This window comes from Cetorhinus maximus, chromosome 2 (genome assembly GCF_964194155.1).
Source record: "Cetorhinus maximus chromosome 2, sCetMax3.hap1.1, whole genome shotgun sequence".
In the NCBI taxonomy this organism is placed as follows: Eukaryota; Metazoa; Chordata; class Chondrichthyes; order Lamniformes; family Cetorhinidae; genus Cetorhinus; species Cetorhinus maximus.
In genome coordinates this window covers 35,896,644-35,923,878 of record NC_135880.1, presented here as the reverse complement: position 1 = coordinate 35,923,878, position 27,235 = coordinate 35,896,644, and the positions used below count along the sequence as shown (strand labels likewise).

The 27,235-nt window shown below is 45.1% G+C and overlaps 2 protein-coding genes across 4 annotated transcripts in view; both read left to right on the top strand.

Annotated features, from left to right (window-relative positions):
* The window catches only part of tent2 (terminal nucleotidyltransferase 2), a 103,336-nt gene extending 97,499 nt beyond the window's left edge, over positions 1–5,837 (top strand). For 2 of the 3 annotated variants that reach the window (XM_078563151.1, XM_078563139.1), the window contains one exon: positions 3,649–4,750. In XM_078563151.1, the coding sequence (XP_078419277.1) occupies positions 3,649–3,659 (11 nt within the window). In that variant the 3' untranslated portion in view covers positions 3,660–4,750. Of the gene's footprint in view, positions 1–3,648; positions 4,751–5,275 lie in introns of those variants that run through there. The other variant, XR_013579515.1, reaches the window with a different exon arrangement.
* An 11,290-nt stretch (positions 5,838–17,127) lies between these two features.
* Positions 17,128–27,235, top strand: part of LOC144689979 (cardiomyopathy-associated protein 5-like) — an 88,886-nt gene continuing 78,778 nt past the window's right edge. The window contains exon 1 of the mRNA XM_078557519.1: positions 17,128–17,486. Coding sequence (XP_078413645.1) covers positions 17,359–17,486 — 128 coding nt within the window. The 5' untranslated portion in view covers positions 17,128–17,358. The remainder of the gene's footprint in view (positions 17,487–27,235) is intronic.

The following is a 27,235-nucleotide window of genomic DNA, read 5'->3' as shown; positions in this document are numbered from 1 at the left end:
TCCAGGCTTCAATCTCTCCCTCCGATGTTCCTTTCCCCTGGATCACCACGTGCATTCAAATTTTGCCCTTCATGCACTCGCTTAGAGACTCAGCCATGTCAACAGAATACCACTGCTTCATAGGCCTGTAGTAAGGAATCACCGACTTTTGGCTGTCTCCTCGGATCTTCTGGCTTCTTGCAAATCCACTTTGCCTTGAAGACTGCTTTCTGCAGCTTTCTCTCTCTCATTCTGAGCCCTTCCCCCTGCTCCTTGCGTTTACTTCCACTCAACAGGAACTGTTCCAGGTTCCTGTTCATGTTCCTAAACTTAACTGTATTCTTGAGACTTTTTGTCCCCACTCCCTGGTTTCTGGAACTTTCTTCTGTTCTTTTGGGAAATCTGCTCTCTGCACTTCCCTCGCCTGTCCAGCTTCCTTACCCTGTGGTATCCACAGACCAACAGAACTCAAACTGCTTTTCTGTATCCCTCTGTCTCTGTAGGCCCCCTGTTGCTAGGCAACAACAGTTTTCCCTACTTTGTTTTAACTTCTCTAACCCATTTCAAGGGTTGTATAACCTCATTAAAATGCAGGTATACAAAAAAACTTTAGACTTGCTGACTCCATCTCACAGAGAAAAACTCTAAATAAAATTAAACCCAGGTTTCACCTTTTTAACCCACAAATAAACATGTAGATTAAACTTAAAGCTAAAACTTGTAGTGTATTCCTAACACCCACCAATACAGATATAACTTACTTAAAACTAACTTTTTCTTAAAATGAAGGTAATCCTACAATCCTGTTGGGTAGGAAACTCCAGGATTTTGACCTTGTGACAATGAAAGGACAGAGTTGTGTGTGCAAATTAGGTTGGTGTGTGACTAGGAGTGGAATTGGGTAGTCAAAATGCTGGAGTTCCCTCACCAGCAAACTAAGCATCAGTAAGCAGGTTATTTGTGAGAAAGTGCCACTTGATAGCACTGTTGACAGCTCCTTGCATTGCTTTGCTGATTAGAGTAGGCTAATCAGGCAGTAATTCTCAAGATTGGATTTGAACAAGGCATACTGGGCAATTTTCCATATTGTCAGGTAGGTGCCACTGCTGTAAATTACTGGAACAGTTAAGTTATGGGTACTATGGCCAGTCTTCAGCACTAAAGCGGGATGCTGTCAGAGCCTGTAGCCTTTGCCAGTACACTTAGCTGTTTCTTAATATCATGAGTGAATCAGATTGGTTATACACAGTGATGGTGGGAATATCAGGAGCAGTCTGAGAAGAATTATCCCCTTGGAAACTCTGGCTGAAGATGCTTGCAAGTACTTCAGCCTCATCTTTGCACTCATGTCCTGGGCTCTGCCATCATTGAGGTTGAGAATGTTCATGGAAGCTCCTCCTCCTCACTAATTGCTTAATTGTACATCACAATTCACAACTGGATATGGCAGGATTATAGTTTTGACCTGATTTGTTGGTTGTGCAATCATTTGACTGTTTTTGTCTACTGATTTTTGCCATTTAGTTCGCATAGAATTCTGTTTTGTAGCTTTCCCAAGTTGGCACCTCATTTTAGGTATGCCTGACACTCTGGCACCTACTTGACAATATGGAATATTACGCAGTATGTTTTTTCAAATCCAACCTTGAGAATTACTGCTTGATCAGCCTACCCTAATCAGCAAAGTAATGCAAGAAGTGGTCAACAGTGCTATCAAATGGCACTTCCTCACAAATAACTGCTTACTGGTGCCCAGTTTGTTGGGGAGGGAACTTCAGAATTTTGACTACCCAACTCCCCACCAAGTCACGCACCAACCATTGAACTAGGATTAGTCACTAGACTTGATAGTTATAGAGAAGTGTGGTGTGTAAATCCATGAAATTACAAATTGTGGGGGAATACAGTTCTGCTCCAAGTGGTGGCCCAATAGCACTAGCATGGATGGTTAGTTTTGAGCTGCTTGCGCTGTTAATTTATCCATTTAGCTTGGTGCAGTACTACACAATTCAAGTTGTGAAGACATGACATGGACTGTTTGGTGATCACTTCTATTTATGCTTTCATGGATAGATGCATCATTAGGGAGATAGGCAACGACGAGTTCAAGTCAGTTATTCCCTCATGATGTTCTCACTGCCCACTGCAAACCCAATCTGGCGGTTAAGTAATTCAAAACTTGGTCAGTGGTACAGCTACTTGATGATGGAGATTGAAGTTCCTAACACAGCACTTTTTGTGCCTTTGCTACCCTCAGTGCTTCCTCTAACTCTGACTGATGTTCAACATGGAGCACTGATTCAGTGGATAGTAATCAGCCCATGTTCTTGCCCATGATTGACTGGGCCTAGAGCCATGGTTGAATATTTACAAGGTCGCTTTGCACCTCCACTCCCAGGATTCGGTTGCCAACCCTCCAGGATTGGCCTGAGGCCTCCAGGAATTGAAGATCAATCTCCAGGACACTGCTGTTTGCAATCCTGGCGAAAAATCATCAGGACATTTAAAAAGATTGGGTGGTTTTGACATTTTCTTTGAACACTTTACCAAATATAAAAATATTGAAAATGGGAGAAAAGGGTTGCTTGGCTGACAGTTAAGCATCATCCAATTGGGTAATGTGTTTTTGATTTCCAATTGGTGTAGGAAGGAAGTGTATCACAAGGATGGATGTGTTGGTGTCTAATGGCAAGAGCGTGGGGACAATTCATGTGATGAAACCTCCAGAAGTACATTTACTAGTTGGTAAACTACCCAGGATTGGTACCATTATGCCCCACCTCATGAGTCCCTGTCCTCCTGATGGAACGGGATATGCTATGGGTTGCTGATGAATATAATTCCAAGAGTATAATTATCAGGTTTATGCTTAACTAATCTGTGGGGCAGTTCTCCCAACTTTGGCACCAGTCCCCTGATAGTGCGGAAGGCTTTGCAGGATCAAGTGGGCTAGGTGTGTGCTTTTTGTAAGATGGTTTGATACAACAGAGTGATTTGCTAAGCAACTCCATAGGGTATTTAAATGTTTGCCACATTGTTGTTGGATCGGAATTAAACATAGGCCAGAGGCAGGTAAGGATGGGAGATTTCCTTCCCTAAAAAACATTAGCAAATCAGTTACACTTTTATGTTACACAAACAAAAATACCTGGAAAAACTCAGCAGGTCTGACAGCATCTGCGGAGAGGGATACAGTTAGATGTTGATGCTGTCAGACCTGCTGAGTTTTTCCAGGTATTTTTGTTTTTGTTCTAGATTTCCAGCATCCGCAGTATTTTGCTTTTACACTTTTATGTTAGCCCGGCAGCTTGTAAGGCATTTACCAACATAACTTGCTCTGTCTCAGTGGATTTCAGTTGGTATCACATTTATGTTTAATATTTCATTAATCCTGTTTTTGAGTAGGGTCCATTACCTGGTGAAAAATGAACTAGTTGAGTATTTATTACAATCTCATGGCTTTCTCAGTGACTTTTTCTGGCACTAGGCCATAATGTACCAGAATTTTATGTTTCAGTTTCACAACTTACTATTGTGGGACTTGAACTTCCAATGTCTATGACTGCACTACCGTGCCTAAGTTGATCAGGTACATAGTTGTGTTTTTAATAATAGCAATGGAATATATACAAGATGCACTAATTCAATTTTGATTTCATTTTTCTTTAGTCATGGCATAAACTTAAAGATAAGAGAGACTTATTCAGCATTCTACCGGTAGCAGCTGCAACAGAGTGTGGGGGAAGATGACGGACTGGCCCTACTTGCAGTTGTTGTCTTGAAGAAAAGTGGAAACCCTATTGCAAACAAACACTGACACTTCCATCGATGGAAGGATTTCGTCTGGCAGTGATGATTTCATTTAAAAACTTGTCTGATTTATAAAGGTTTTTTGTCTTTTATGTGGCAACAAAAACTATGGATTTTTTGTCTTTTTTGTTTCCTGCATTTGTCGCAACAAGCTGGCAATGAAGCTTACATAATAAGAACACCTGAAGAATAGAATCCTAGAATTAAGGACAGATGATTATTAAAACAAAGCCTTCTTTTGAAAGATCCTTCTGAATCCTCAAAGGTAAAACATTTACTCAAGTGATTTTAATGGATTTGCTGCAAAGTTCGGTCTGTGCAATTTGATAAGGGACAAGGAAGTGGGAAGAATATAAGAAATGATGAATAATAGAACATTTAGCAAATGGACCATCGTAATTGCACTATTTTGAATGGTGGCGGGGCTATCATTTGCAGTGTTATAACTGTAGTAAATTTTCACCGAGTTGAAAGGCGTCCTGCTCCACTCGATCAATAATTGCTGCCTCCTTTTGCAGATTGAGAATACGTATTTATCCATTTCCCCTCATTATTGTGACTCAATGTAACATATACTGAGCAAATATGTTTCCATATTTCAGTCCTTTGTTCCTAGACATCAAATAAAACTTAAGCATATTACCATGTAAATCATCCTTTATTTACTGTAAGCAAAAAAATTAGAAAATACATCTTGTAGGATGCTAAGCAAAATGTTGGTGAAAGATGAGGTTTTCATTTTCAGTTTATTTATTAAACCATTCTCTCTAGAGGCCAAATTCAAAAAGTGCTGTCTTTTTAAGTAATTAACTTGTTACTTTTATGTTTAGCGTTGTCTACGTTTATTGTATAAAGTGTGGAAATCAGTTTTTGCTATGTTCTATATATCACTTTTCTTTTGAAATTCCCTTTTGTATTTTGTATATTGTCTAAATTTAAATAAAGTTCACATATGGAAAAACTTTACTGAATCAAGCATTTACAATGAAATATTGTACTACTTTTACATGGTTGTTGATTCAACTTCCAACCTGCTATAAATTACATTGGTTTCAGCAGCTACAAACTGGTAACTGTAATTGAAACCCGACAGTAGCATTTTTAAACATGGTGCTTGCATGCAGTTTGGCTCAATATCCTGAGACAACTTGCATTATATTATGAATTGAGAAAACCAAGCAGCTTAGGATCCCACAAAAGAGTAATTTGCATTATTAGTTGTGTTCACACAGACTCAGTTATTTTGCTGCAGAGTAGACTCAAATCAATGTTACACTGGTTTACCAGTTAACAGTTGCAATAATCAGCTTTGTGCTGTTTACATGGCCTCGCCTAATTCAAAAGCTTTCCAATTTGATTCAAAATTGAATTTGTAGCTGCTTTATAAATGTGGCAAAAGTTTTATACTATTTCAGGATCATGTTACCATTTCAGATTTCTATCCTTAAAAAAAAATTTGTGATTAAATTATTTTTATTTTTTACAGAAGAATGCGAGTAAACAGAGGCCGAATCATCTGCATAATTGATTCAAGCCAAGACCATAGTGTTAAGTTGCAAGGCTACAATTATCTTTACATGCTTGTGCAAAGGATGGCTAATGAAGGCTAGATGACAAATATAATGTTGACAAAATCACTTCTAATTGAAGTTAATGGAAAAAGCATGTAAAGATAATGAAGGAAAAGTTTAAATTCTTCACTGATCAGTTGAATTCCCTTGAGTTATAATAATTAAATGAGATGTTTTAAAAATGGTAATCTCACATCATTAACTTAAGTATTTTTAAACCTAACATTCTAAAAACAATTGTGAAATTCAAACTTTATGAATGTTCTCATTTTTGTTTATTATAGAAATATATAATGTCTGGTTAGCAAAGCACATTTTTGCATAATTATTTGGCCTCAGTTTGTATGAAAGTCATTCAAGGGTGAGAAATTAGTAGGTTTATTTCAGCAGCCATTCCTTATTAACTTGTCTGGACCAAGTGATTTCCATAAAATGGCATGAATTACACTGTAAATAAATAAATAAATATTTCTGTTACACTGTTCTATTGTTATTAATTGCAAGTTACTTTCCTTATCTTTTCTTGAGGGAATGTAACAATTCTGGCTACTTTCCAATAGTTTTTACTACATCCAAAGCAAAAGCAGCTTCCATAGATCAATATGCACTTCCTTTGAACCACAGCTTGACCAAAGGTGATTACTATATCATGTACCTGGGCAAGCAGCAAACCTTTTTATTGTTAGCATGTATACTGGAAAGAGTATGGCTTATCCCCATATGTTCCTATCTCTCCAATCTGGGGCTATACAATAACAGCCCAGCTCCTAAACAACTAATTTAGTGTTACTAAATATCACACAAAATGCATCAGAAGAATAAGTACAGTAATTGAATACTTGATTTCTCATTTGTATTTTGAAGCCATTTGTAAAATCATTTTCAGTAATCCGGCATAGTCTGCAATAAATTTAATCAATAGGATAAGCGTTTTTATATTTTGGGATGTCAGCATCACAGGCAAAGCTACCATTTTGTTGTTCATGCCTAATTGAGCTTGAGAGGGTGGTGGTGAACTGCTTTCTTGAACTGCTGCACTTCATCTGGTGAAGGTACACCCACAATAAGCACAGGGAAGGAAATTCCATGATTTGGTGCAGCAACAATGAAGGAACAGCAATATAGTTCCAAGTCAGGATGGCGTGTGACTTGGAGAGGAACTTGCATGTGGTGGTGTTCCAATGCATCTGCATACTTTGTGTCTCTAAGTGGTAGAGGCCGTGGGTTTGGAAGGTGCTGCCAAAAGCTTTGGTGAATTGCTGCAATATATCTTGTATATGGTACACACTGCTGTCACTGTGTGTTGCTGATGGAGGGAGTAAATGGTTGTGGATGGGGTGCCAATCAAGTGGGCTGCTTTGTCCTGGATAGTGTCAAGTTTTGAGAGAGTTGTTAGAGCTGCGTTCATCCAGGCAAGTGGAGATTATTCCATCACACACCTGACTTGTGCCTGGTAGATGGTGGACCGGCATTAGTAGGCAGGCTTAGCAGAATTTCCAATCTGATGTTGTTGCTAAAGTATTTATATGGCTGGTAAAAACAAAAAGCTACTGCGGATGCTGGAAATCCAAAACAAAAACAGAATTACCTGGAAAAACTCAGCAGGTCTGGCAGCATCGGTGAAGAAATCAGTTAACGTTTCGAGTCTTCATGACCCTTCGGCAGAACAGTTCTGCCGAAGGGTCATGAAGACTCGAAACGTTAACTGATTTCTTCTCCACCGATGCTGCCAGACCTGCTGAGTTTTTCCAGGTAATTCTGATTTTGATTTATATGGCTGGTCCAGTTCAGTTTCTGATTAATGGAACCCCCCCCCCCACCCCCCCCAACCTTGGCCAGGATGTTGATCGTGGGGGTTCAGTGATCGTAATGCCATTGAAAGTCATGGGGTGATGGTTAGATTCTCTTGTTGGAGGTGGTAATTGCAAGGCACTGGTGTGGCATGATTGTTACTTGCCACTTATCAGCCCCAGCCTGAACATTGTCCAGGTCTTGCTGCATATGTATATGGACTGCTTCAGTTTCTGAGGAGGTGTAAATGGTGCTAGACATTGCGCAATCATCAGCTAACATCCCCAATTCTGACCTTATAATGGAGGGAAGGTCATTGATGAAGTAGTAGAAGATGATTTGGCCTAGGACATGACCCTGAGAAACTCCAGTGATGTCCTGGGGCTGAGATGACTGGCCTCCAACCACCACAACCATTTTCTTTTGTCTTAATTTTGACCCCAACCAGTGGACAGTTTTCCCAATTCTAGAGCTGCTGATGCCACAATGGTCAATGCAGACCCGATCTTGAGGGCAGTCACTCTCATCACAACTCAATTTACGCTCTTTTGTCCATGGTTGGACCAAGGCTGCAATGAGTTCAGGAACTGAGTGGCTGTGGCAGAACCCAAACAGATCACTGAGCAGCTTATTGTGTAAATGCCACTTGCTAGCACTATCAGTGACATCTTCCATCACTTTACTGATGATCATGATTAGGTTGATGGGATGATAATTGACCAGGTTGGATTTGTCCTGTTTTTTTTAATTCATTCATGGGATGTGGATGTCGCTGGCTAGGTCAGCATTTATTGCCCATCCTAATTGCCCTTGAGAAGGTGGTGGTGAGCTGCCTTCTTGAACCTCTGCAGTCCATGTGACATAGGGTACACCTGCAGTGCTGCTAGGGAGGGGATTCCAGCATTTTCACCCAGCAACAGTGAAGGAACGGCAATATAGTTCCATATCAGGATGATGAGTGACTTGGAGGGGAACTTGCAGGTGGTGGTGTTCCCATGCATCTGCTGCCCTTGTTCTAGATGGTAGTGGTTGTTTGGAAGGTCCTGCCTAAGGAGTTGTGGTGAGCTCCTGCAGTGCATCTTGTAGATGGTGTACACTGCTGCCAGTGTGTGTCAATGGTGGAGGAAGTGAATGTTTGTGGAAGGGGTGCGAATCGAACGGGCTGTTTCGTCCTGGATGGTGTCAAGCTTCTTGAGTGTTGTTAGAGCTGCACTCATCCAGGCAAGTGGAGAGTATTCCATCACACTCCTGACTTGATGGTGGGCAGGCTTTGGGGAGTCGGGAGGTGAGTTTCTCGCTGCAGGATTCCCAGCCCCCGACCTGCTCTTGTAGCCACAGTATTTATATGACTAGTCCAGTTCAGTGTCTGGTCAATGGTAACCCCCAGGATGTTGATAGTGGAGGATTCAGCGATGGCAATGCCATTGAATATCAAGGGGTGATGGTTAGATTCTCTTTTCTTGGAGATGGTCATTGTCTGGCACTTGTGTGGTGCCACTTGTCAGCCCAAGCCTGGATATTGTCCAGGCCCTGCTGCATTTGGACATGGACTGCTTCAGTATCTGAGGAGTTGCAAATGGTGCTGAACATTGTGCAATCATCAGCGAACATCCCACTTCTGACCTTTATGATGAAAGAAATGTCATTGATGAAGCAGCTGAAGAGGTTGGGCCTAGGACACTACCCTGAGGAACTGCAGTGATGTCCTAGAGCTGAGATGACTGTTCTCCAACAGCCACAACCATTTCCTTTGTGCTAGATATGACACCAACCAGCAGAGAGTTTTCCCCCGGATTCCCATGGAGCTCTAGCAAAACTGGAGTCATTGATGGCATACTCGGTCAAACGTTGCCTTGATGTCAAGGGCAGTCACTCTCACCTCACCTCTGGAGGTCAGTTCTTCTTTCTATGTTTGAACCAAGGTTGTAATGAGATTAGGAGCTGAGCGTCAGTGAGTAGGTTATTGTTAAGCAAGTGCCACTGGATAGCATTGTTGATGACCCCTTCCATCACTTTACTGATGAACAAGAGTAGACTGATGGGGTGGTAATTGGCCAGGTTGGATTTGTCCTGCTTTTTGTGTATAAGACATACCTAGGATATTTTTCACATAGCTGGGTAGATGCCAGTGTTGTAGCTGTACTGGAACAGCTTGGCTGGCAAGTTCTAGAGCACAAGTCTTAAGTACGATTACCGGAATATTGTCAGGGCCCATAGCCTTTGCAGTATCTAGTGCCTTCGACCGTTTCTTGATATCACGTGGACTGAATCAAATTACTGAAGACTGGCATCTGTGTTACTGGGGACTTCCAGAGGAGGCCAAGATGGATCATCCACTTGGTACTTCTGGCTGAAGATTGTTGTAAATGCTTCTGCCTTGCCTTTTGCACTGATGTGCTGGGCTCCCCCATCATTGAGGATGGGGATATTTGTGGAGCTTCCTCCTCCAGTGAGTTGTTTATTTGCCCACCAGCTGAATAGTCTTCAGTTAATTTGATGTGGCAGGACTGCAGAGCTTAGATCTAATGCGTTGGTTGCGGAATAGCTTAGCCCTGTCTATCACTTGCTGCATGTGCTGTTTGGCACGCAAGTAGTGCTGAGCTGTAGTTTCACCAGGTTGATGCCCATTTTTTAGGTATGCCTGGTGCTGCTCCTGGCATGCCCTCCTACACTCTTTAGGCTTCCCTGGCTTGATGGTAATGGTAGATTGGGGATATGCCGGGTCATGAGGTTACAGATTGTGGTTGAGTACAATTCTGCTGCTGATGGCTCACAACGACTCATGGATGCCCAGTCTTGAGTTACTAGGTCCATTTGAAATCTATCCCATTTAACACGGTGGCAGTGCCACACAACACGATGGAGGGTATCCTCAATGTGAAGGCGGGAGTTTGTCTCCACAAGAACTGTGCGGTGGTCACCCCTACAGATACTGTCTTGAACAGATGTAACTGCGGCAGTCAGGTTGGTGAGGATGAGATCAACTATGTTTTTCCCTCATTTGTTTCCTCACCACCTGCCGCAGACCGAGTTTGGCAGCTAAGTCCTTTTGGACTCAGCCAGTGCAGTCAGTAATGGTGCTACCAAGCCACTCTCTTGGTGATGGACATTGAAGTCCCCCCCACCCAGAGAACATTCTGTGCGCTTACCACCCTCAGTGCTTCCTCCAAGTGATGTTCAACATGGAGGAGTACTGATTCATCAGCTTGAGGGGGGAGATGGTGGCTGACGGTGGCAGTACGTGGTAATCAGCAGGAGGTTTCCTCGCCCATGTTTGACCTGATGCCATGAGACTTCATGGGGTCTGGAGTCGATGTTGAGGACTCCCAGAGCAGCTCCCTCCTGACTGTACACCACTGTACTGCCACATCCATTGGGTCTGACCTACAGGACACACCCAGGGTTGGTGATGGTGGTGGACATTATCTGTAAGGTATGATTCTGTGAGTAAGACTATGGCAGGCTGTTGTTTGACTAGTCTGTGGGACAGCTCTCCCAATTTTGGCACAAGCCCCAGATGTCAGGAGGACTTTGCAGGGTTGACAAGGCTGAATTTGCTGCTGTTGTTTCCAGTGACCAAGTTGAGCCGGGTGGTCTGTCCCGTTTCATTCCTTATAGACTTTCTAGCAGTTTGTTACAACTGAGTGGCTTGCTAGGCCATTTCTGAGGGCGTTTAAGAGTCAACCACATTGCTGTGTGCGTGGAGTCACATGTAAGCCAGACAAGGTAAGGACAGCAGATTTCTTTCCTTAAAGGACGTTAGTGATGGGCTTTTACAGCAATCAACAATGGTTTCATGGTCATCATTAGACTATTAATTCTAGATTTTTGTTGAATTCAAATTCCACAATCTTCCATGGCGGGATTTGGGGTCCCCAGAGTATTACCCTGCATCTCTGGGTTACTAGTCCAGTGACAATATCACTATGCCCCTGCCTCCCCTTCTTGTGGTCAGGACATTCCAGGGCAATTTTCCACATTGTCGAGTAGATGCCAGTGTTGTGCTGTTAGAAACTTTTACGTGGGATAGACACTTCAGAGTTTTTGGAGCAATTTTCTAGTGCCCAAAATGGAACTGCTGCTGTGCTAATCTGTTGGAACAATTTTGAATCCCGGATCTCATTAACATGCTGCTGGTAAGCCCAAGTGCTAAGTGGGCTGTTGCTCCGACTTGCATGGATGGAATTCTCCCATCCTGGACTGTCTCGTGGCAGTGGCGGGGAGTGTCTTCCACTGCGGAGGCTGACAGGAAAGCACACCATATCTTCTAGCCCTGATGTAATTAATTATGCATCTGGGGGTTTCCCACCCTCTTCTGTTGTGGTGCGGGCTTGAACGCACATATCCCGCTGTCATACCCATGCACCATATTTAAAAGGTGCCTGGACATCCACAATGTCAGACCAAAAACAGAGATGTCTATAAGGTCATCCACTGGCCCAGCTCCAAAATTTAGTGATGCCTCCCTGCGCGTCACCCTGGACCATGTCGAGGTGCGCAGGAATGTGCTGTACCCATCTGATGGGAGGAGGAAGCCAAGCAGGTATATCAATGCTGCATGGGTGCAGGTCACCTGAGGCTGTCAGTGGCTGCACAAGAAATTGGTAACACCTCACCGGAAGAAGATGAATGACCGTATTTGCTCTGCCAGGGTAAGTCTCATCAGATGGTCGTGTAAACCACAAAGATACTAATACATCAGGGTCCAAAGCCCAGTGGCAATGGCATGTCATGCCTCACAGTCCCACTTCAGTGCATCCATGCTGCAGTGAAGTGCCCAATGTGCGCCCCTCACTTTTCTGTAGACATTGAATACTGCATGGAAGTGGGGCACCCAGCTTAAGTACAGAGGGAACCAGCAACCTCTGCAAATTACATGCCTGCCTGAGCCTTGCCCTGGCATATGGATTTGCTCAGCGCTCTGGAGGGAGCTGGTCCCATAAACATTCTGCCCAATTCGCACCAGTGATGCTGTGCCACAAAGATTACAAGCTGAGGTATGATAAATTAACCAATTTCCACTGCTCCAATTCATGCAACATGCAACTCCTTTCAAATGTGTTCTCTTCTTTGAGCAGGAGAAGCTCCCTCACAATCGCGGAGAACGTGAGAAGATGGGGGAGCTGACCATTTTTCACATCTGATGGATTTCGAGGAGAGGGCACCTGAGCTCACAGGAGTGGAGCAGGACAGAGCCATTGGTGATGGGGAGCTTGCCTTGGGCATCCACCGAGTAAGGATTCATCCATTCAATGCAAACCTGAGGGTTGAATGTGCCTCCTTGTTAGAGCTGGTGCTGTCACTTGCATTCTTCTATCTCACTTACCTGGTACAAGTCAGATGATGAGCCTCTGGAATTAGCCTTCCAATTAATGGTGGAGATTAAGCAAGAGGCAGGGGAATATCCCCAGAGCTGTTAGAAGCCCTCAACTGAGTGGCAAGCGAGTCGGAGGAGTCCATCTGCCTGCTCTAGTGAAGTGGTGTCCATGTGCACCATGGAGGTTTCCATGGGGAGGATGGTGTACGCCATGGAGATCCTTATCCAGCCAGAATGCCCAGTTTCTGCTGGAGATGTGGACAGACCTGCACTCCATCGCCGTTGCCATGGGTGAGCTCATGCAGTAATTACGCGAGAGGGGAATGGGGCACCTCAACATCCCTCCAGGTGGCCCTTCCCTTGAAGGAGTCAGGCCGCGGCCCTTGGGCACCCAAAGGGAGGAGGAGCGACAGCTGAACAGCCCTGAGCCATTAACTCAGGAATTTCAGAGGTTGTCCGCTCCCTCCGAATCTCCTTTGCCTGTGATCTCCTTCAACCTTGTCCTATGTAACCACAGGGGGAGCAGCTGGCTTACAGAGGGACAGCCAAAGTAAGCCAGGGCCCTCCGGGCCTTGGCTGTCTAGGGGACGGCCGCCAAAGTCATCAAAGGCAACAGGGCAAACAACTCCACAGGCTGCCTCCACCCCTACTGCAGATGTCAGAACAGCACCTAGGAGAAGTGGTTGGCAATGTAAAATCAAGAAAATTTTATCTAGATTGGTTTCACAAGGGAACACTGTCACTGTATTAGCTGCAAATATGTTCATTCTCACTAAAAAATGTCTACTGTTGTCATTATATAGGCTTCATGAGATCTCCCACCACAATACCTCCCCCCCTCACCCCCCAACACACTCAGTTCAGCTGCACACAGCCAGACCACAAGGGATCCTGGAGGGAGAAGTATCTGTGGCAGGGCTCTTTGGACCTTGTGCAAGTACTCTCCCATGCACACGGAGCCTTCACCCATCACACTCACCTCAATATGCTGAGCACTTTCAAAGCTGCCTGCTGGGGTCCTCTTTCAGTTGTCCATCTGAGCTGACAGGCATCTCCGCCCACCCACTGATCACACTCCCATGCAGCACCTGTGCCCGTCCAACACAAGGCTCTGCTCACTTTCAATATCATAAGGATGGCAATAGCCAGATTTCTGATGAACTTCCCCAATCATTCCCCCTCTCTCAGTCACCCATGTCCTTTTCCCATAACAATAGACTTGCATAACCTTCGATCTCCCCACCATCACCTTCCAGCTGGAACCCTTCTCACTCCAGGATGTCCAGGTGAACGTGCACATTCCCTGCCTTCCAGAAAACATGACTACTGTCACATTAAACTCCTTCCCACCTCCAGGGTCCGTGTTTGCTTCCGTGTCTCCACCAACCACCCTTCCATCCCTTCTACCGTTACCAATGAACCCTCACCCTCCCAACCTATTGGCTTCTTCTGCCACCTGTCACTCTAACTACCCCCTCCTTCCACGCCCACCCTCAGTTCGCTCCCCAGGAGGCGATCATCGATTCCACAAACTCCTCCCTTGCACTTTCACCTGGACATTTCATCCCCCTCTTCACCTTCCTCCCTCCTTACTCTTTCCATTCCTCGCATTCCCTCCTGCCCCCAGACACCTTCCCCCCCATCTCCGAACTCCTTTCTCCTCCACCCCCCCACCCACCACCCCCCCCCCACACCCTGGTACTTCCTCCTCCCACTGGACACCTTCCCCCCCTCTGAAGCTCTCTTTTACACCTTCCACTCTCCCCCTTACACCTACCTCCCCACTTGCACAATTCTCCCCTATTATACCTTCTCCCCTCCGAACTCCCGCCCCCACCATCTTCACCCCCGATACCTTTGCCTTCCCCCTCCCATCTTCAACCCCCCCAACACCTTTGCCCCCCATCTTCACCCCCAAGGCCTTCGCATACCCCATTTTCACCCCTCAACACACTTGACCACCCCCCCCCCATCTCATCTTTACTCCCACTTCCTTAAGACCTTCCTCTCCCACTCATGCCGAAACCGTCCTCTTCCCTCCCACTCCCTTGCTACGACCTTACCAGCCCATGGTGAGTCCATAAAGTTTCGAAGCAGGGCTGACGCATCGGCGAGGTCCATGACTTTCCAAAGCATCAGCCAAGTAGAAGTTGCTGTATGGAGATCTCCCACCTTCCAAGAGCTGCTTCACGGTGGAACCATGTGCATGAGTAACCACTCACCATGCGATGCCATGTGTTCCTCCAGCATCTTCTCCTCGGATGCCTGCGATCTGAGCAAGGACCTCAGGGAAAGTCTCCACTTCTGCACTTTGTGTTTTCCAGAGGTGTTCTGGACCGGAGCATTTTCTTACTGGCGTAACAGAGAATCGGGCATGGGTGGGGGGGTGCGATTCCGATCGGGCCTTCATTTGCATCCCATTAGCAGGATGCAAATCGGCTTCAAGCCAGCCTCCAGTGGGATTCCTGATCTGCCATGGTGGGCAGCATCGGAAGATCCTGCTGTTAATACATGCTGGTATGAAACCGATGTTTGGATCTCCCGCCAAATTCTACCTCCCCTCCTGCCCTCAGGCCACCATTGATCTGCCGGCGGGGGCATGGGGGAGAATTCCAGCCCTGGTTTGAGATGAGCTGAATGGGGAGGAGACTTTTGGAGCTAGCTTGCTAACATTAACAAGTTTAATATTGTCTTTTGTGGCTTCAGAATGAACTTTTTGTATTTTTTGCCTCCCCCCCCCCAACCCCCCTGCTCATCTCTCCACCCTCCCGTCACCTCCACCCCAGAAGGAGCCACATGATAAAGGGTCTATACATGAAACATTGATTGTCCTCTTCACAAAAGCTAAAATTTTAAAATTGTTAAATCCAGCAAGATAACTCTAAAAGGCTTAAATTTACTTGCTAAATAATCCTCAAGGATTGTTGTCTCCCTCAATTCTCAATGTCAATCCTCAATGTGCTAAGAATTATGCTGACAACCAAACTAAGATTGTCAGTTGAGCCCGCAATGTGGTACGTTTGCGTGTACTGGAAGTTACATATATTAATACACAGGGTTCTGTTCTTTGCAGACAGAAAGAACATGTACACATATTGCGCCTGTTTCAGCTAAACAAAATAAGTGACAGCCATTCACTGACTCATTCCTCAGAGCAATGCCTTGACCAATCAGAGTCAAGCTACCTGGTTTATATTTCAAGCAATGTTTGGCAGTTAACTGTCAGTCACCATCACTGGTGCATTATCCACGGCAATGTAACTTGCCAACCAATCAGTGCTCTCTTCACACACAGTATTAATTGTTGTTTTCTCCTTATATTGGTATTCTTGCAAATGGCCTGATGAGTGGAAGTTGAAAAGCTTAGACATGTCTCTTTTTTCAGCAATACTCAAGATTAAAAACTTCTGATCACACTGAGAAAAATAAATAAATCGTGTATGCACAATCATGGTTTTAAAAATCGCAGTAAATAGGGAACGTGTCAAGTGCTCCTTTTGGCTTTTTTTAACCTAAGCTTCCCCTCTGGCAAAATTTAGTACCTGAAAAAGACTTTTCATAAGAATTCCAGACATTGTTGGTATGTTATTGGATAAAAAAAACTGAAATTCTAATGGCAGGTGGAGCCATTCTTCAAGTTGTATTCTGAAAGAAATATTTAAGAATGCTGAGAGATTCTACATACATTCAAACTGTAGCACAAGAATTGAAGAAACAGCTACCAGTGACTGGGAGAATGCATGAGCACTCATGGGGGTCTCAGCGTGTGTCAGAACTGGGGGCTTTGCATGTCACCTGACAATATAGTGGGGTGGTGAGCATGACAATAGAATAAAGGATGTCTGGCAACACTGAGGGCAGTTATCAGGGTTGAGGGGAGGGAGGCAGAATTCCTTGAATCTCAAGGTATTGATTAGAGAAAGGTCCATGGGGTCTGTCGGTAAAGGGTTCCAGAGAATAGCTTCTCAGACCTGGAAGTATTGGGGAAGCCAGGTGCTTTAGTGAGTTGAATAGTACCTGTTGAAATTCACTTTCAGTGTCACAACATACCTCAAAATGACAATCCCGTTTATTTTTTTTTTCCAATTAGAAGTAGTTTAACTTAAATTTCAATGTTGGTAGATGATGAAATATTATAGTGCTATAAGTTGCGCCACACCTGGAATGCTGCCTCCATTTCCAGTCACCAAGAAATGAGATACTTAAGAACTGGAAACAGTGCAGAGAAGAGCTGAGCCCCAGTATCAGGGATTTGAGTTAGCACCTTGTCAGCCTAGAAAAGAGACTTCTGAGAGGCGACAGGTAGGATTGGCAAGACTAGAGAAAATTAAGACAATGTCACTTTAACCGTGGAACTAGAGGTGGAGACCTGGATTTAAACTAGTAAAAGGCAGTTATAACATTGGCACCAGGAAATGTTTTTTTCAGAGTGATCCATGTGCGAAGTAAACTTCCAGATGAAGTAGCGGAGGCATAACCCCTAAATCATCTATGAAAGAAAAGGGGAGACTTGCATTTCACTCAGGACATCCCCGAGGTGCTTTACAGCCAATGAAGTACATGCTTTTTTTTTTGGTCATGTAGGAAACGCCCTTGTGGGGAACTCCAGCACAGCCGGGGGCTCGATGCAACAATGGGGAGGCGGGTGGCAATGTTAGAATCTCCGGGTGGATGAACTAAGTGTGTCCCGTAATTATCTTGTTCGATCTATCTCAATTCTCGTGGGCTTTAGGACCCAGTGGGCAGGAGGCAAAAGGGGAGTCCCCCATTGGTTGGCGGTGACATTTCTATTTAAAGAGCGCCCTGAGTCAGGAAACCTGGGCTCCATAATGACCGGGCTTCGAGAATCTCTCCATTAATCTGGTAGGGTAAAAAGAAAGAGGAGCGAGAATGGAAAACTTGGAAGCTTGCATTCCTGCAGAAACGGATAAAATTGAGCCAGTATTGGTCTCGCTGGAGGATGAAACGTGTGAAGGTGGAGTGTTGGAAACGGGGGAGGAAGAAGAACTTGGAGAAAGGTAACGGAATTTAGAAGGGGAGACAACTTTAGTCATTGAACAATTCCAGGCGAATTTGCCACCGTGACTGGTGCCTGGAAATGTCACATTCAATTGTGTGGAGATGAAATGTATTTTGTTCCCGGCCCTCGCCCGCAGTTTGGCAGTGACGGTGTTTGCACTGTCGGCTATTTAAAGTGACTAAGACACCAGATCCGACCACATCTCTGCCCCTCCTACTAGCTTGTCTGCTAGAACCAAAATAATTCGGCGTTAAACGGAACGACGTTGTCGAATGACACTTCGGCTGGGCTAGAATAAAAGCAAAGAAACGCTCTCTGTTCCTTAGAGTAACATTTTATCGGATAGGCAAACTTGTCAAAGCACAAGATCCCATATCTAGGGTTGCCAACTGTGATTAAATGCATTCCTGGAGGTTTCATCATTCTGCTTGCCCCCCACGCTCCAGCCATTAGTCTCCAACACATCCATCCTTGTGAGGTACTGCCTTCCTAGGCAGTTGGAAAGCAAAAAGACTCAATAATACCCAGCTGGATGATGCGGCCAAACAGTCCTTTTTTTTTTCCTATTTTCAATATTTTTACATCTGGTAAAGAGAAGTGTTCAAAGAAAATGACAAAAAAAATCAATCTTTTTTAATGTCGGGATGATTTTTCTCCTGGATTGCAGACAAGAGTGTCCTGGAGATTGATCTTCAATTCCTGGAGACTCCGGGCCAATCCTGGAGGGTTGGTGACTCTAACCCTACCAATGACACGATTGCATCATAAGGACTGAGATGTCTGGTAGATGGCCTGAATAGGAGTATTATTCCTGGTCTGGTATATGAAGCAAATTGCTTCTTTAGCTTGTTATATAACTTTTAGCCCAAAGTTGCTGAAATTGTTCTCCTTGGAGAAGAAAAGGTCGAGGGGAGATTTGATAGAGATGTTCAAAATCATGAGGGGTTTGGGCAGAATAGACAGGGAGAGAAATTTTGGAGGAAGTGTTGAGAACCAGAGGAGACCACTTTAAAGAAAATCAGCAAAAGAACCAACAGTGGCATGGGGAAAAAATTATTTGTGCAGCAAGTGGTTAGGACCTGCCAGAAAGGCTTTGAAAAGGGGAGTGGATAAACATTTGAAGAGAGAACATTTTCAGGGCTACCAGGAAAGGGTGGGAGAGTGGGATTAGCTGATTAGCTCTTGCAGAGGGCCGGCATGGACACTACAGGCCAAAGGGCCTCCTGTGTTGTAACCGTTCTATGATTCTAAGTACATGCACCTACCCAGCTTTGTGAGCATACACTGTAATAAATTGAAAACTTCATATTTAATCTCAGTGCCATGATTCATCATTGACTCTGCAACCTAGGAAAAAAATTCTCCCATGCAAAATCCACAAAAAGCAGCCATGATAATGGAAGTGGGAGTGACAGTATTTGGAATTCTGGCTCTGTGTCATGCTAAAGATAAAAACTGAAGACTGGAAATGTGTAATTCAATCAAAAATTGCTGGAAATGCACAACAAGATGATCAGCACCTGTAAGTGAAAAACAGGGCAACAAACAGGTCTGACCCTTCCTCAGGATTGATCCAATCCAGCATTTTCTGCTTTCATACCTGTCCTGATTCTCATACCCAGCGAGCCTTGTATTGAATCTTGATATCATGATACTTGCGAACTAAATGGTTCACACAGTGGGAATGCCAGGTATGACTGAATTTCTGCTTAAAAACAAAAAGCTAAAAGCTACTGCGGATGCTGGAAATCCAAAACAAAAACAGAATTACCTGGAAAAACTCAGCAGGTCTGGCAGCATCGGTGGAGAAGAAATCAGTCAACGTTTCGAGTCTTCATGACCCTTCGGCAGAACTGAAGCATAGTTAGGAGAAAGATGAAATATAAGCTGGTTTAAGGTTGGGGGGCGGGGGGAGAGAGAGAAGTTGAGGGTGTGGTGATTGTGGAGATAAGCAAGCAGTGATAGGAGCAGATAATCAAAAGATGTTACAGACAAAAGGATCAAAGAGGTGTTGAAGGTGGTGATATTGTCTAAGAAAGGTGCTAATTAAGAATGGAAGACAGGGCACTCAAGGTACAGCTCTAGTGGGGGTGGGGTGGAAAGACTAACAAAGTTTTCGTTTTAGATTTAAAAATAATGGAAATAGGTGGGAAAAGAAGAATCTATATAAATTATTGGAAAAAAAAAAGGGAGGGGGGAGAAACGGGGTGGGGATGGTGGGGGTGGGGAGTTTAAGATCAAAAGTTGTTGAATTCAATATTCAGCCCGGAAGGCTGTAAAGTGCCTAGTCGGAAGATGAGGTGCTGTTCCTCCAGTTTGCGTTGGGCTTCACTGGAACAATGCAGCAAGCCAAGGACAGACATGTGGGCAAGAGAACAGGGTGGAGTGTTTAAAATGGCAAGCGACAGGGAGGTTTGGGTCATTCTTGCGGACAGACCGCAGGTGTTCTGCAAAGCGGTCGCCCAGTTTGCGTTTGGTCTCTCCAATGTAGAGGAGACCGCATTGGGAGCAACGAATGCAGTAGACTAAGTTAGGGGAAATGCAAGTGAAATGCTGCTTCACTTGAAAGGAGTGTTTGGGCCCTTAGACGGTGAGGAGAGAGAAGAAATGCCCACGCAGAAGATGCAACACCTGCCCCTTCACTTCCTTTCTCCTCACGGTCCAAGGGCCCAAACACTCCTTTCAAGTGAAGCAGCATTTCACTTGTATTTCCCCTAACTTAATCTACTGCATTCGTTGCTCCCAATGCGGTCTCCTCTACATTGGAGAGACCAAACGCAAACTGGGCGACCGCTTTGCAGAACACCTGCGGTCTGTCCGCAAGAATGACCCAAACCTCCCTGTCGCTTGCCATTTTAACACACCACCCTGTTCTCTTGCCCACATGTCTGTCCTTGGCTTGCTGCATTGTTCCAGTGAAGCCCAACGCAAACTGGAGGAACAGCACCTCATCTTCCGACTAGGCACTTTACAGCCTTCCGGGCTGAATATTGAATTCAACAACTTTAGATCTTAAACTCCGCCGCCCCCCCCTCCCCCATCCCCACCCCGTTTCTCCCCCCTCCCTTTTTTTTTCCAATAATTTATATAGATTCTTCTTTTCCCACCTATTTCCATTATTTTTAAATCTAAAACGAAAACTTTGTTAGTCTTTCCACCCCACCCCCACTAGAGCTGTACCTTGAGTGCCCTGTCTTCCATTCTTAATTAGCACCTTTCTTAGACAATATCACCACCTTCAACACCTCTTTGATCCTTTTGTCTGTAACATCTTTTGATTATCTGCTCCTATCACTGCTTGCTTATCTCCACAATCACCACACCCTCAACTTCTCTCTCTCCCCCCGCCCCCCAACCTTAAACCAGCTTATATTTCATCTTTCTCCTAACTATGCTTCAGTTCTGCCGAAGGGTCATGAAGACTCGAAACGTTGACTGATTTCTTCTCCACCGATGCTGCCAGACCTGCTGAGTTTTTCCAGGTAATTCTGTTTTTGTTTTGAATTTCTGCTTAGCCTATTAGCTGCCTGCTGTTACTAAATCCACACACCCCAAATTGGTGGTGACTTGCATGTAGCTGTTGAATGACATTTTGCAACCATAGAAAAGTTACGGCACAGAAAGAGGCTATTCAGCCCATCATGTCTGCACCAAAAAGAGAAAAAAGAGACTAGCCGCTCATTTTAATCCCACTTTCCAGCACCTGGTCTGTAGCCTTGCAGGTTACAGCACTTCAGATGCAGATCCAGGTACCTTTTTTAAATGAGCATTTCACCCTCAACCACCAACTTAGGCAGTGAATTGCAGATGCCCACCACCCTCTGGGCGAAAAGGTTTTTCCTCATGTCCCCTCTAATCCACTACCAGTCACCTTAAATCCATGTCCCCTGGTAATTGACCCCTCAGCTAGGGGAAACAAGTCTTTCCTGTCTACCCTATCTAGGCTCCTCAAAATTTTGTACACCTCAATTAGGTCACCCCCTTAGCCTCCTCTATTCTAATGAAAACAACACTAGCCTATCTAATCTCTCTTCATAGCTGTAATTTTCAAGCCCTGGCAACATTCTTGTAAATCTCCTCTGCATCCTCTCCAGAGCAATTATGTCCTTCCTATAATGTGGTGACCAGAACAAAATTCTAGCTGTGGCCTAACCAGCATTTTATACAGTTCCATCATTACATCCCTGCTTTTGTATTTAATACCTCTCCCAATAAAGGAAAGCATTCCATGTGTTTTCTTGACCACCTTGTCTACCTGCCCTGCCATCTTCAAGGACCTGTGGACATGCACTCCAAGGTCTCTCACTTCCTCAACCCCTCTCAATAACTTCCCATTTATAGAGTATTCCCTTGCTTTGTTTGCCCTCTCCAAATGCATTACCTCAGACTTTTCTGGATTGAATTCCATTTGCCACTTCTCCGTCTACTCAGTCAAACCATTGATATCATTCTGGAGTCAACAGCTATCCTCTTCACTATCAACTACATGGCCAATTTTTGTGTCATCTGCAAATTCCCCAACCATGCCTCTCACATTGTTACTTCCTCAAAAAACTCTATTAAGTTGGTAATACACGATCTTCCTCTAACAAAACCATGCTGACTATCCCTGATCAATCTGTGCCTTTCTAAGTGACAGTTTATCCTGTCTCTCAGAATTGTTTCCAATAACTTGTGCACCACCGAAGTCAGACTGACTGACCTATAATTTTCTGGCCTATCGCTCGCACCCTTTTTAAATAATGGTACAACGTTTGCAGACCTCCAGTGCTCTGGGACCTCACCTGTAATTTGCTATAGCATAATTAACTGTCTTCCCTTTCGTAACATTTTATAAGGTAATTTACTAAAGAATAACTGCAAGCCACTTGGAAATTAAGATGGACATGACATTCGGGCATAAAACAACTCAAATAGTCGGCAGTATTTGTGGGAATAGTTTGACACAGCATGGTGATGGTCATATACGTTGCATGTCCATATATGTCCATTTGTCAAATGTTGCTGGTTGACTCCCCTGCAACACTCTACTGTTAGTACTCTGTTGGCTCCAAAACGTGAGGTGCACTGCTTCATAGTAGATTTCTAGACTTTTATTTCTGTGAACTTTGGGTAAAGATTTCCTTTTTGGATAAATATCACATTTCCTTTATTTCATATTACCCTTGAAAAGTTTCTTTGTCCTGATATTAGTCTTTTCCTGTGATAAGCTGTCACTATATCCTTCACCTGGCATGTAAATATGTCCAGCCAGAGCTGTGCCTGTAAAGCTATGTCTTTGATGCTAGTCCTGCTGGTGCACTGAAGAATTCAACCTTTGCCACTCTATCTTACCACTCAACTTTCACTAGAGATCATATATGCTTTTGCTGGATCCTTCCTAGCTGTTTCATATGTAAACAGTTTAGGTTTGGCAGCTACCTAGAAGTCTAGTGAGTAACTCCGCTCGTTACATCCTCACTTTACCTTTAGCTTTAGGCTGCACTAGTTCTAAATGTGACTGAAAAAGGGGGCAAATGCTACATTAGTCTTCTGTTGCAGCATTTGATTTCATGGTCCAACGACCAAGTGGATTGTCCATAATATGAAATTATCCGAGCTTTGTGTCTCCTGTCTCTGGCCTTTGATGCACTGGGTTCATTCCTCGTATTTTCAGATGACCTGGAGTTGCATTCTCAATGCAAAGTAGCTGAATTCACTGCTGACACCAAATCCAGAGAGACTCGGAAGTGGAAGTCAATATCTTCCAAAGAGAGCGCGGCAGGGTTTGCACCAGAGCTGATCAATAGCAAATGAAGCAGATTGTGGGTGAATTGAGCTACTGCATACTGAAAATAGAATAATAAGGGGCATGTGTATTCCATTGCAGGGCTAGAGCTTGCAAAGGGAACTCGGGGTATTACTAGCTCATGGTTCACCATGCCTTAGGCAGCAAGGCAAACAGGATACTAGGTCAAAGGCAAAGCACTCTGGATGCAGGAAATCTGAAATACGGACAGAAAATATTGCATATACTCAGCAGACAAGATAGCGAAACAGAGTTAATGGACGGAATCTACTGCCCTCTTTAGCAGTGTGTTTGGAAGTAGGGAGGGCATTTAACCAGAAAGGATCACCTTCCTGCCTCCACCCTGATTAAGTCTGGAGTGGGAAGACCATGGTTGGCCACCAATTGAGGCCCTTAATGACCACTGCTGCTAGTATTAAATCAACTCTGAGCAGGCCTATCGTCATGCGGGGAGCATGCCAAGTAAACTTGTCATCCGAACGAGGGACCTGGCATCTGGAAGTGGGGACCTGCTGCAACCCACCCCCTGCCCTTGCTGCTGACCCTACCTGCACCCACCCCCCAACTCGAAACACCCACACCACAAAATGCCTCCCGCCATTATAAACTTACCTGTGGGTTGCTTTGTTATCCTGGGCCTCCAGTGGATGTCATTCTGGTAGCAGCCACCACCTCCCTGGTGATTGGCCAGCAGCTCTCAGTGGGCGGGGAAAATCTCACTGATGGCCTCACAACTGCCTGATTGGCTTGTGGTTTGGTGGGCCTTCCCCAAAGGAGGCAATGCGGGCCTCTCGCCAACTCTCCAGCCGGCAAGACACCCATCATTGCAAGATCCCACCCAATATTTCAGGCTGGGTGACATTTTGTCAGGACTGGAGAATGTTACAAGTGCAGAGACAGTGAAAGGGGGCTAGCGAGAAAAAAATGAAAGGGAAAGTGCATGATAGGGTAGAAGGCGGGAAAGATTAAACAAACAGAATAATCGGCACCCTCTCTCTGGAAAAAATAGTGGCAGTGGTTATAATTTGAGGTTGGTGATTCAGGGTTATATTGCTAACTCAATTGCTTAAATCTACAGAAACCATGCTAATATAGAGCACATTGATTAAGCCACATCAGGAATACTGCGTATAGTTGTAGCCACCACAACATGAAGGGTCTTTCAGACCAAGGATACAGTGCAGAAGAGAGCAATTGAGGGAAAGAACTATGAAGGTTGAAGTTTCAGGGGCATCTAATGAAAATCAGTAAGAAAAATAATGGGATTGAGAAAGTAAGCAAAAAACAAGGGACTAAAAACTAATTGGCCCTTCTTTGTGGGTGTGGCAGTTGCACTTTGTGACCTACACAACGCTGGTTCCATTGGAGATGAGCAACACGCAAACTTCTCGATCATCAGTAAAGTAATGGAAGGGGTCATCAACAGTGCTACCCAGAGACACTTGCTTAGCAATACCCTGCTCACTGACACTCAGTTTGGGTTCTGCCAGGATCACTCAGTTCCTGACCTCATTACAGCCTTGGCCCACACATGGACAAAAAAACTGAACTCCAGAGGTGAGGTGAGAGTGACTGCCCTTGACATCAAGGCAGCATATGGCCGAGTGTGACATCAAGGAGCCCTAGCAAAACTGGAGTCAATGGGAATCGGGGGGAAACTCTCTGCTCGTTGGAGTCATACAAGCACAAAGGAAGATGGCTGTGGTTGTTGGAAGTCAACCATCTCAGTTCCAGGACTTCACTGCAGGAGTTCCTCAGAGTAATGTCCTAGGCCCAACCATCTTCAGCTGTTTCATCAATAACCTTACCTCCATCATAAGGTCAGAAGTGGGGATGTTCGCTGATGATTGCACAATGTTCAGCACCATTCGTGACTCCACAGATACTCAAGCAGTCCATGTCCAAATGCAGCAAGACTCTGAACAATATCCAGGCGTGGGCTGACATGTGGCAAGTAACATACACGCTACACAAATGCCAGGCAAGTAACATTCATGCCACACAAGTGCCAGGCAATGACCATCTCTAACAAGAAAGGATCTAACCATCGTCCCTTGACATTCAGTGACATAACCATCATTGAATCCCCCACTTTCAACATTCTGGGGGTTACCATTGACCAGAAACTGAACTGGACTTGCCATATAAATACTGTGGCTACAAGAGCTGGTCAGAGGCTAAGAATCCTGCAGCAAGTAACTAACCTTCTGTCCCCCGAAAAGCCTGTCCACCATCTACAAGACACAAGTCAGGAGTGTGATGGAACATTCCCCACTTGCCTGGATGAGTGCAGCTCCCGCAACACTCAAGAAGCTCGACACCATCCAGGACAAAGCAGCACACTTAATTGGCACCACATCCCCAAACATTCACTCCCTTCACCACCGACGCAATCTGCAGCAGTGTGTACCATCTACAAGATGCACTGTAGAAATTCACCAAGGCTCCGTAGACAGCGCCTTCCAAACCCACGACCACTACTATCTAGAAGGTCAAGGGCAGCAGACACATAGGAACACCGCCACCTGGAAGTTCCCCTCCAAGTCATTCACCATCCTGACTTGGAATATGTTGCCGTTCCTTCGCTGTCGCTGGGTCAAAATCCTGGAACTCCCTTCCTAACAGCACTGTGGGTGTACCTACACCACACTGACAGCAGCAGTTCAAGAAGGCAGCTCACCACTAACTTCTCGAGAGCAATTAGCAATGGACAATAACTGCCGGCCCAGCCAGCAATGCCCACATCCTATGAACGAATGAAAAAAAACTTGGTGCTCCCATCTCATTACAATGATTTGTAGCATGAGGCCAATTTGGGTGCTCACTGCTGACTTCCTTTGCAGGGCTCAGCAGATCAGTATTACATTGAGAGTATATGTTGCAGCAAGTCTGCTCTTCTTAAAGGCAATCTGCCCCTCTTAAAGGAAAACAGCACCGGATAATAATGCTGGAAATTAATATATGGAAAATATGCTAGGGCAGAGAGAGGGCTTCATGATGACATGTATGTCGCTGGAGGTGGGCGGAGGAGTGATAGCTTGATTCCTCTGTCGGCCCTGGTAGCCACAACCGGATTTTACAGTCACCAGGAAATTAAGTTGTCTGAAATCATAGCTTTCACCCTTATGAGGGAGGATGTCCCACCTCCAAGACCTGCCAGCCAATCAGAGGGCCAGCAATTTTCCAGTCTCAACAACTCCACCAGGAGGGGTGGCCACTTCTGGGACTGCAGCTAGTCCCCGAGGAGAAGTGTTGTTAGAGGCTAGAGTTTGAGGTAAGTGGGGCAGCCTCACTGGGGGCAGTTAGTCAGGCCCCGGTGAGGCAGGGTGGGGGGGGATGCAGGCAGCAATCCAGAGGCCAGTGGGGTGGGGATGGTGGGTGGGTGGTTGGTTCAAGCAACGGCAGATCTTTCCGCTGAGGGCCCCTCTGTGGAGCAAAAGATGCTTGAACAGAGGGACGCCTGACAAACTGGTAGTCAGGTTTGTGTGGTGGGCACATCCCCTGCAGTTGATAAAATATCAGAGTTGGTGGGAAGAGGCCCTTAAATGGAAATTAATTAGCCCAAGGGAGGGTGGGCTGCCTGACACCTATCCTGCCTCTGGTACAATACCAGCAGAGGCAGATAGACGATAGATGCATACCCCCAACCCCAATCATCCCACTTGATTTTACACTTCATTTTCCCCCCCACCACCCCCCCCTACTCCAGCCCGCACCCAAGGGGGATGAAGTAAAATAGTAAAATTCAGGCCAGTAAAAGAGAGTAGAACAGAGCTGGCAGGGGTCAGGAACACCCGAGGAGATGACTCACAGTAACATGAGGCCGGCTGTGAGGGAGCCTGTGGTATCCAACATTATTGCGAACTGACGACAGTATGCTCCTTCTCACCTTACAGCACACGCTTATCCTGTTACGTGGCATGATGAGCAAGCCGGTGATGATGGGACCATGGACCTCT